We start from the raw sequence: 10,908 nt of genomic DNA, 5'->3' as shown, positions 1-10,908 counted from the left end.
ATAATATGGATTGAAATGTACCAGACTGTCTTATTTTCAGACTTAAAGAAAATCAATGTTGATGCATTAAAGCTCAGTTAAATCATCCTCATTTTATCATAGTTGTTTCTGGGGAAAGGGGATTGTGGATTAAGTATATATACAGTGCAATACAACACAGTACAATGCAGGAACCTTGAATACTATTAGAAAAACACAGTTCAGAAAAAGAATATTTATTTAAATTGGACATATTTTTGTTTTCTTTTGTGAAACATCCAGTCATTTACCACATAGGACCATAAGAAGTTCTTTAAATGAAACTGGAAAATAGAAGCCATCCCAGTGGATCCCCCTGACAGGACCAACAAATAATCTTAAATGGAACAAGGTACACCTCCTACACACTGGCGTTTTGAACAAGGCTGCAAGTCAGAAATCTTGGAAACCAATGGTTTATGCTTCAAAAATGTGATGTAATATAAAAGCTTATTTGTTAAAATAAATTTTTATTTGAAAATTAATTAGTAACTGCAGCTGTCAAATATATTGCATAAATTTGAAATATTCAAGTAGGCCTAATGCACAAGCAGTCTACTGTATCTTACATCAAAATTGTATGTAAATACCTGAGTTAATAATCATTATTTAATTTTCAGCACTACTTTGGATTTTCTTAGAAAAAGTTTGGATTATTGCTGTACAGTATATGAATAACTGCCCCATTTGACTTTGTATATATGTGAAAATATTCGCAATTACTACAATCAGATTTTGTCAGAAAGAAATAGACATATACTTATCTTAATAATTTTACGGCAAATAGTAAATAAATGAAAGAAAAGAAAGTCTTCATGGGAGGTATAGGTATTAACAAATTTATCATGCCGAGCTTGAGCTGAGTTTGAGCTGAGTTTGAGCTGGAGAGTAATCGACGTGGCGTCATTACGTCATCACGCAGCGGTAGCTGTGCGTACGCTTAGTCAAACAGGCACGTTTGTTTTCATGGTAGGTAGTGGATGATAGAACGCTACAAAAGTTTTTGAAAGTATAACAATCCACCGCAGAGACAGGTTTACACTGTGCATTGACGAACTCTCAGGGTGAGGGTTTTTTTTTATTTTACATAGAAGCTGAAAAAGATGGTCGTTTTCATAAATTAACCAGGGCTAGCAGTAGCTGTGTAGCTAACGTTAGCCTATCTGCATGCCAGTACTTTCCCTGTAACCGTGCATCGCTTTACACATAGGTTTTCTTTTAACGTTACTACCCGTACAAGTGATTGGATTCCTTAGCAAGGATATACGACACAATTCTCGAATAAATTTTTTTGTTTCGTTTGTCATCTGTTCTTAACCGCTAACACTGTGCGGAGTCAGAAAAGCAGGCTAACTGAACTCACGATGAGATAAGTTAGCTTTATATTATTTCTGAAGACATTTTGAGCAACAACGGGATTGTGATACAGTTATTCCATTTAAGGTTATTGTCAAATACATAAAGCAGGAAGGTTTTAAGCTATATTTGAGATCAGTTTGTGCTTTGTAGTTTTCGCTAATCGGTTGGTCTACAAATCGATTTATAGACAAAATAGTTGGCACATTAAATGTAATACCTTCTTTATAGTGCCATTTCAACACCGAGACAGCAAATGCGTTAGTGGTGTCTTTTCGAGTGATCTCCTTGAGCCCTTGTATGTTTCTTTCTCTCCCCAGCATTTACGAGATGTCTTCTCCCGCGCCCATTATCAGATCGAGACAGACAGAGAAAGAAGTCAATGGAATTTCAACACAGGTCGCCTGTACAGAGTTCAGTAATTACATATTTGTAGTACTCACACAGTACGGCAAAATTGGGACATTGATATCTGTCACACCTGACTCCAGATCTAATGATATCACCACCCCGACGTTGTCCACCAAAGTACTGCTGGGCAAAGACGAGGTACACTGCATTAAATTGCTCATATAACTAAACATTTTATCAGTGTGATATAGACTTGTTCACAGGACACCAGGCAGACTTGATGAAACACAGGGTAACTCATTTCATGCTGTGGCAGATGAAATTGGTTCTGGTAGACTGGGAGAAATTACTGTAGATCTGTACAGGCATGGAATTCAATGGTCTGTTAAACTTTGCACAAGAAACCCATTACATCTCTGCATGAGCATGTAACTTTCTAAGTGCTGTGCAATGCTAAGGTTGGATCACCTGTAGAGAATTCTAACTGTTAACTTACTACAACTACACTGTCCACTTTGTCACTATATGCTAAATCTCGTAAGCACTACACTCAGCCTGTGTTGGACATTATCTGGCTTCCATGTAATCCTTTTAACTAGACCATAACAGAGATGAAGACTCTGCTGTTGCCAGTGTTGAATGAATATAGGGAAAACATTTGGAGTGTCTGTAAGAAAAGTAATTTTGTCAGTGAGGTTTCACACCTTGCCACTGCACTTTTTTTTTTTTTAAAGGATCGTTGAAGTTATTCATTTTGTGCTGACAGACTTGTTAGATTGCAACATTTGGTATGCAGTAATCTAATGTCTGATTTGTGTTTCTGTTTTCAGCCACTGACACATGTCTGTGCCAAAAACCTGGCAACATTTGTTTCACAAGAAGCCGGCAACAGGCCTGTCTTACTGGGACTGGCACTAAAAGACTCTTCCATAGATTCAATAAAACAAATGAAAGAGATCATCAGAAGTTGTCAAGTCTGGTAAAAAGTGAGCAAAATGGACATGAAGTGTTCTGGATGCCCCTAATATTATTATTATTAATTTTTTTTTGCTTCTTTTTAATCTGAAAAGATTTCTCCTGTTTTCTATAATTGTAATTTTAAACAAAACTCTGTTGCTTTTGCTCCAAGACAGAAATGTAAAAATCCAATTTCATTTACACTGATTGTTTTGATTTGGTGAGACAGTAAGAAATGCCTTCTGGGAAACATAATTAAGGGTTTATCTGACTGCAAAGAAGGATTTTCAGCCTTCAACTGTGCTCTGAAAAGCTGAACTAAATTATTGTTTGCAAAGCTGTGGCAAATTGTTCTGCTACTTTTACTGTAAGACAGTTTTTCTTTATACTTTATACTGTTACTTGAATGTTATATTCTAAAATGTTTCATGGTGATTGTTTAATAAAATAGGCCCATTAAAAAAAGTTGTGTTTTTATGTTCTTGATACAAAGTCATGTCAGCCTCAGTGAAAGATAGTTTGGGCTTAGTACTGGATAAACATTTTAAGCATCACAAACTGGAACATTTGGCAAAGCTTTTCAAATCATGTTGAGTTTGCCATCATAGAAAACTGAAAACTGTCTAATTTTAAGCCTGCAGTTTTCTGGGCTTTGCAGAAAAACCCCACCCTCAAACCATTGGTTTTAAACGAGGTTTATTTTAGGCCTATGTCAAATCTGAGGTGGTATATTTTGGTCCACCTTCCCTGACAGCTCCTCTACAATCCAAACTGTCTGCCATCTGCCATTAAGGACTAGGAGTCTTCAAGCAATCAAGGACTATATTTGACTCAAACCTATCGTTTAACAGCAAGTATAATACAATCATGGTATAAGCTTTCTTTAGCCAAGGACAGCATCTAAAATGAAATAATTTTAACTGCTGCAGATATCAAAAAGGTTTTTTTTTAAATAGAAATACAATTCAATATGAACAGTTGCATAATTTACACAACAGGATGCATCGTATAAAAGTAGGCATAATACATCTAAGTAACCTTAAGTAAACAAAGCAGAACAGGCAGGACAAAGTGAAACAAAATACCAGAGGTAAAGTTATACTGATATAAAATAATAATAATAAAAAAAATTGAATGCATACCCTCATTTTCTTTTGTTTGGACTATTATAATTTTCTTTACTCTGGCTTCAGTCGCAAGTCAGTTGACCATCCACAGCCCATACAAAATGCTGCCATTAGGCTTTCATCAGTTCACATCAGAATTATTGGTTGTAAGATTTTGCTTATACAGTAACTTTTAAGGCTTTCATGGCCACTTGCCTTTTTTCAAAGGATGCCACACCTTTTTGATCCATGCCCCTCAGCCCTGTAACTCCCAGTCCAAGTGTCTCAGGATGACCATTTTTAATGAATGACATTTGTGTTCCTGTGTTGGTCTTAGTCGTATGCTCTTAGTCGATTTATTGGAATATTCTTTGTCATACTGTTATAGTTTATTTTAATTTAGCATTTGTTGTTTTTTTTTTTGTTAAACACAACTTTAAAAAGGCAATATAAAAATGCAGTTGTTAATTTTAGTTAAAAATTATTATTACTAGTTAATTCCCAAATTCTTACTTTTTCCTTGCCAAATCAATAAATCAGTCATTCTAGCTCTAGGGCTCTGGTTTATGTGCTTGATAAAATAAATAAATCAGTGGCCCCCCCTTAGGAGGTTAATCCAGCCATGGCAACTATTCCTTTAGTCCATAAATGTAAGTAAACATACTATTACAGCTTTCTTAAATAAAAATGCAGCTTTTAGTTAGGACTATTGCCAACCCCTGGGTAAAAGTACTTCCATCATAAAGGCAACGTGATGACGACATAGGTGGAGCTGTGGTCACGTGATTAATTTACCTGCGCTACACCTGTTTATCCGCTCTACTCTTTTGATTCGCTGCCTACGGGGGAAAAATCATATTCTCGTTATTTGCGTTGAAGGTTTTCAGTCTCTCTGATTTCGCAGAGTCCACGCTACAGCATTTGTAGCCGAACGTGGTTTTGTTTGAGATTGTATTTGAGGTTTAACCCGTCGACTGTGTGGACTTCTGCCTAGGTAAGGGTACCTGTTACCAACAAGGAAGTTAAGTCTGTTGAACCCGTCTTTGGCAACGTCAGCGGGACGTTTGTAAATAGGTTTCAGTTCCCACTGTTGGTTATTCTGAAAGGCGATTGTATTGTCGACGCGGGTTCTGTAACAAGTCGTGGCCTATTTGTGGACAGCACCATCCAAACTGGATCAAGCTGCTTTAACCCTTCCCTGGACAAGGCAGTCTACTGACGGCATAGAAGGTGTATATCAAGGCTAAAGTCATTTGAGCAACATACCTAGTTAAGTCTGTCATATGTCCATATAATTATAGATTTGAATGTTTTGAGTTGTAATAGAAAAATCTAGATTTTGTCTTGTGTTTAACAGGCAGCATGAAATCACTGGGTAATATTCAGTTCAGCCAACAGAGATGTGTTTTAACCTGGAAGCCCTACTCTGACTTTCTGTCTGTTTCATATGAACAGAACCTTTGAGGACATGGATTCATCATCTAAAAATAATTCAGTTATTCACCTGGATGCACCAGTTCTCCCAGACAAGTATGACATCTCCAATGTGACCATTATTCAGACAAGCAATGGGACAATCGTAGAGGACCACATATTTTTAAACACAGTGGCTGCTCAGATCCTGTCAGGGATATTTGTCTGGTCTGCGTTGCTCCTAACATGCCACCAGGTGAGTCCGTCATTTCACATAATTCTTATTATGCCATACTCATGCTTGAAGAAACCAAAATCACTGCATCTCGTGGCACTAGTGAGTAATACAAAGCAAAGTATTGCACCCTCAGTGATGTACAGTAAATGTGTAATCAGAGATGGTCAGGGGCTGAGAAATTGCCCCTTCCTTGTCAGAGGACAAATTCCTCTTTGCATAAAAGCTTTTACCTTAAAGCACAGTGCAGTGAATTCAATGTCCCAGCACACTCAGCATACCCGCCCTGATGTGCTGTTGTGTATAATGATAATATAACAATTTCTTTCTTTCCAGACAGGTATTATTCATTCTGCTTTATGTGTGCACTGCCCCAGTGCAGTGTGGAAATGTTCTGCTTACTTTATAGTTGACAGTGGCTATAAGATTAAAAACGATGAGAATTCTTTGCTTGATTAAAGAAAAATGAATACACAGCACGTGCTCTCTGTGTGAAAGGAAATCATGGGCTAGAAGAATAAATGACTCAACACAGGCTAACTTCACCCAGAATCTGTTTCATCGCTGCTGTAAATGAGCATTTCGTCTTATGTGGGTGAGTTACCCACTGTGCACAGATGATAGTTTATTGTTATGATAGCTTGTGGTTCTTATCATTTGCAGAGAATACAGTAGGGTGCAGTGTGTTATCAGCAGGGAAATCAACTGATATTGAGTTAACATTTATGACGCTGTATGTTTTCGCTGTGGTTTTAATGTTGTGCAGCTGTAATAGCTCTGAGATTTAGTTGATTATATAACCCTTGGTATTGAACATGCATCCATCGATCATGCTCAGTTTGGAAATCATATGCCTATATCATATTTATGTTAATGCACATATAATCATAACTCTCTTGTATGATATGTAATTAGATAGTTATGTGTTATTTTCAACTTATTAACATCCTCACAAAGAATCAAAATGTATCCGTCAATCCTAAAACAGCTCTTGTTTAGGGATTTGTGAGTCAACATTCAGAAAATGGGTTCCTATCTTTTTAATGTTGCACTTGTTTGGCTAAACACAGCCAGACATTTTAATTGAGAAAATAAATAAGTGTACCGCGGGGATAATAGAGCAGGTTTGCAACAGGCATTGTTTCTATCACACAGTGAAGTGGTCTGCAGGATGCAGTGTTGCAATGCTGGTGGTGTTTTGTCTGACGTTGCTCCATAGTGGATTACTACGTTCCTAAACTCATATTCTGAATACTAAACACTGATTAAAAAATGACCTTAGATACTTTCTGCTGTAAAGTTGCCAGTGCTTTTTTTTGGACTGGTAATTTGTAGAGTGTGGCTCATTTTTCTTGGTGGGCTTAATGTTCCCTTTGCTACATGAATCATTTGGGATTAAGAGCAGCAGACGGCACTTACCTTCTACTGTATGGCTGCGTCACGTTTTACACCGGGCACTCTTATTCAGATACACTTTTCAAAATTGGGATTCCACATCCCACTTCTTCTCTTAAGGTAGAAATAGCATAAAAACCTATGAGCATAGGCTTGAAGGAATTATTCACAATACAACTATAAATTACTGTCAGGTCAGTGTTGAGGAGTAGGGAAGGACATAGGGTTTTCAGGCAAATGGGGGACATCAGTTTACAACCTGCTTCACTTCACTTGTAGACATGGCCCAATGCATCACCCCACCACAGTAATCAGGCTTTAATGTGCAGTCTCTAATAGGCGTTTGATCAAGTTGCATGCATTGAGTAGAGTAGCCAGCTCCTCTAAATAGATGTTTTAAAATTTAAAAAATGTTCAGACCTACTGATGGTACATGGTACAAAGAATAAGAACATATCACTAAGCAAGTGAGCCAAAAAAACGAGTGCTTCTATCACATAAGGTTATTATAACTAGAAAATAGGGGGAGATTTCAAAAGTGTTTTTTTTTTAATTATTATTATTCTTAATTTTAAATTCCTGCTTCTCACAGCACCATGTTTCTCTTCTCAAATAAAATAACTCTCCTCATAGCCACAAAATGCCTTTAAGCACACATCATCAGAAAAACAGGGTGGGGTTACAGATAGATGTTCCCCTTGGGAGATTTGTCATGGGAATCACATTACAGCATCATAATTTCAGAAACACCAAAAGTCATAGATAAATGTACATAAAATGGAAAGATAAAGGTTTTCCTAACAGCGAATTGGAGCAGCTACGCCACCTAATTTATGTCACTTAGTACTACTGAGGTTATTCGGTGCTCTAACTGATCCAGGAACTAATACGTTATTGTGTTAGTTGAGTTTACATCTGGGAACCCTATATCATTTGCCGGAGGGTAACAGTTCAAATTCGTTGTGGTGAATGTGGGAATGGCCCTTTATAACTTTTTCTTACCTGTGACAGGACACATTGTTCATACAGTCTGAAGGCTGTGGTGATTTTTATGAGCAATTACTTTCATAGTTTATAAAGGAGTTTAAAAAAAGTTGAAATTTCCAAAAAAAAATGAATAAGACTGAAGAAAAGAATCAGGATCATCAGTGCAATCAGTACAGTAGCTGTCTTTAATGTATGACTAAAAGGATAAAGAAGATGTATGCTTACTATTCTTTGTTCTTGTTTGGAAGAAGCTATGGTTAATTTTATCTGGGCAGAAAATCCCTAAGCTTGGCTGGCTATGTGCTTGTTCTGGCTGAAGTTGAAACCAGCTTTGTAAGTAAGTTTTTTTTTTTTTTTTTTTTTAATGGCAGTATATCAGCTTGTTATTTTCTCAGTTCATAAAATAGTAAATAAAATACTCATCACAATTTTCTAAAGGCCAAGATAATGTTTTCCTATTTTTTTGTTTTAACCCAGCCAACAGTCCAAAAGTTGTCCAATTCTCAGTCAGGCAAGACCAAGAAAAGCAGCCAATCCCCAACATTTGTTAAGCTAGAAGCAAAGAGTGTTTGACTTCATTCATTTATTTTCTACCGCTTAATCCCTGAACGGGGTCACGGGGGTGGGCGGAGCCAATCCCGGCCAGCAATCGGGCGAAGGCGGGGTACACCCTGGACAGGTCACCAATCCATCGCAGGGCTGAGTGTTTGACCTTTTTTTGCCTTAAAAACTACATGAATGATCGGCAATTATAAAAACAGTTGCTGACAAATTTTCTGTCATTATACCAGTCAATGAATCATCTTGTCAACTTTAGCTGTAATGGGAGCTTGTTAATTGTCTGATGAGGTTGAACACACTTGACAGTGGTAATGATTTTTTGCGTATTGATTTCTTGTCTCATTTAAGAGTTACTTGTCAAAAGTTGAGCTTGAGTTTGCTATGATTCCTTAGAGCCCAGTTTGGACACACTTTCCCGTTAAATTAAATGAGAAAGTGTGTCCACACTTGTGACAGGTAGTGAATCATCTCAGTCAACTGAGAAACGTCTAACCAATTAGTCATTTTCAAATTATTATTTTTATTTATTTATAGTGGAGAATGAGACACCAATTTCCACACCTCTGGTTTCACAATGAGCTTTTTCTGCATGACTGCATCCATCTGCAGTGGGACGGTAATGCTGGAGAAACAAGTTTGACTGATTTTTCAATTAAATCTGCTAATTGTGTGGGTGACTAGATCCTAGGAGTATCCATCAAATGAGAATTTATTTGATGACAGATTAAAGTTTTTGTTCTATACATTGTGTTGGATTAGTGATGCTGCCAGGTTTTGGCAGTTTCAGCTTTATTAGCAAGACATTTGTTGTTAATTTGTTCACTGTGATGGATTAGTCAGTTTACAGTCATATGAAAGCACAAAGAGAGACAGTTTAACTCTACTTTACTTGGTATTGAAATCATATTAGCTTCAGATCATAATGTACAAGTCAGTCCTTACTTCAGCCTCACAACCAAAATTATGCATGTCAGTGGTGAAGTGTAACATGGCTCTTTATATTAGCTGCTAGTTTTATTGTGTCTAAAAACTTGGTCGCTGAAAATAATGCTAATCAGCTCTTCATGCATATGTTGTGTGCATTCTCTTAAATGTTGTTAGTTCCAATATCTTTTTTTATGGTGGCAAGTTGTTCCTGTGTGTGTTTGAAAACTAAAGGTTAAGACTTTTATCAGCTCAGTGAGAAAAGTGTGATGCTGCTTTAGTCAAGTCAACTCTGTAGATCTTTACACACAGAAAGCAATCGGTGCTAGATTAAAACATGTCTATTAATAATATACAAATAAAAAGGCTGACATTCCACACTCATCTCATCCATGTGGTTTGTATTATGTCACTGTCAGTGCTATAGAAAACCAGCTAACTTATTCCTTTTTCCAGGGGTGTCTAATAAACAGTCATTGTTGACATGGTAAAATAAACAAATCACAAAACCTTTAAATCAGAGTGTCTTACAGATTTATAAATTTTATTGTCAACAATCTTATGACATGCATTATGCACATTTTGCAGTAACACTATGAACATGCCATCTGTCAAGTTTGGGGCTGAAATGATTTGTTTTTGAATCAATCACAATGAAGATTTTGTGCCTCATTTTTTTTTATATCAGTGTAAATTGAATGTGTATTTTGGACAGTTGATCAGGTACATGTGAGGAGACTTTCACATGCAGACAAGAGCAGAAATTGGTTCATTTATAACCCTGTTCTATGAATCTGTAAAATGCTCACCCAGATCAGACTTTTTCTTGTTTACCAATATTATGCTTTGTTTGTTTTTTTCATCATAGATCTATACACACCTTCGGTCCTACACTGTCCCCAATGAGCAGCGTTACATCATCCGCATCCTGTTTATTGTGCCAATTTATGCCTTTGACTCTTGGCTAAGCTTGCTCTTCATCAGTAATGACCAGTATTATGTGTACTTTGACTCCATTCGAGACTGCTATGAAGGTAAATATCACAAGCCCACCCTTTTAATGATCTGCCTGATGACAACTTTTCTAGTCCAGTTGTGGTTTTGTTTGCCTGCCGTCATATTTTAGATACAGTAGCTGCCATAATGGAAAGACAGGGAGCTCACCAAACTAGTTTTTCAAACAGGTCATTGTTCTCATGTAGGTGGATCTTATTATTTGGGGTGTTGCATTTCTATAATTAGTAATTTTAGGCGCATCTGTTTTTGCACTCTGGTTCATAGTGTTAACCTACAGTCTGCTTTTTACAGTGGGTATGGAAAGTATTCAGACCCCCTTAAATTTTTCCCTCTTTGTTATATTGCAGCCATATGCTAAAATCATTTAAGTTCATTTTTTTCCTCATTAATGTACACACAGCACCCCATATTGACAGAAAAGCACAGAATGTTTGACATTTTCGCAGATTTATTAAAAAAGAAAAACTGAAATATCACATGGTCATAAGTATTCAGACCCTTTGCTGTGACACTCATATATTTAACTTAGGTGCTGTCCATTTCTTCTGATCATCCCTGAGATGGTTCTACACCTTCATTTGAGTCCAG

The 10,908-nt window shown here is 36.8% G+C and overlaps 2 protein-coding genes across 5 annotated transcripts in view; both read left to right on the top strand.

The window, feature by feature from the left end:
- Positions 1-894: 894 nt before the first annotated feature.
- Positions 895-3,147, top strand: psmg3 (proteasome (prosome, macropain) assembly chaperone 3). Of its 2 annotated transcripts, none has more exons than XM_020610480.1 (3): positions 895-987; positions 1,695-1,923; positions 2,556-3,147. In XM_020610480.1, the coding sequence occupies exons 2-3, from the start codon at positions 1,705-1,707 to the stop codon at positions 2,706-2,708; spliced, it is 372 nt and encodes a 123-aa protein (XP_020466136.1). In that variant the 5' UTR covers positions 895-987; positions 1,695-1,704; the 3' UTR covers positions 2,709-3,147. The 2 variants fall into 2 exon arrangements, with proteins under 2 accessions (XP_020466136.1, XP_020466135.1); XM_020610479.1 differs by having other exon boundaries at positions 898-1,082.
- Positions 3,148-4,573: 1,426 nt separating this feature from the next.
- tmem184a (transmembrane protein 184a) overlaps positions 4,574-10,908 on the top strand; it is an 18,110-nt gene continuing 11,775 nt past the window's right edge. Inside the window, exons 1-4 of one of the 3 annotated variants that reach the window (XM_020610381.1) lie at positions 4,574-4,782; positions 4,895-5,018; positions 5,244-5,457; positions 10,172-10,337. In XM_020610381.1, coding sequence (XP_020466037.1) covers positions 5,257-5,457; positions 10,172-10,337 — 367 coding nt within the window. In that variant the 5' untranslated portion in view covers positions 4,574-4,782; positions 4,895-5,018; positions 5,244-5,256. Of the gene's footprint in view, positions 5,019-5,243; positions 5,458-5,934; positions 6,032-10,171; positions 10,338-10,908 lie in introns of those variants that run through there. The other 2 variants (XM_020610380.1, XM_020610382.1) reach the window with 2 other exon arrangements.

The sequence above is a fragment of the Monopterus albus genome, unplaced genomic scaffold (genome assembly GCF_001952655.1).
Source record: "Monopterus albus unplaced genomic scaffold, M_albus_1.0 scaffold105.1, whole genome shotgun sequence".
NCBI lineage: Eukaryota > Metazoa > Chordata > Actinopteri > Synbranchiformes > Synbranchidae > Monopterus > Monopterus albus.
Note: the sequence above shows the minus strand (reverse complement) of the source record. Positions and strands in the feature narration are given on the sequence as shown.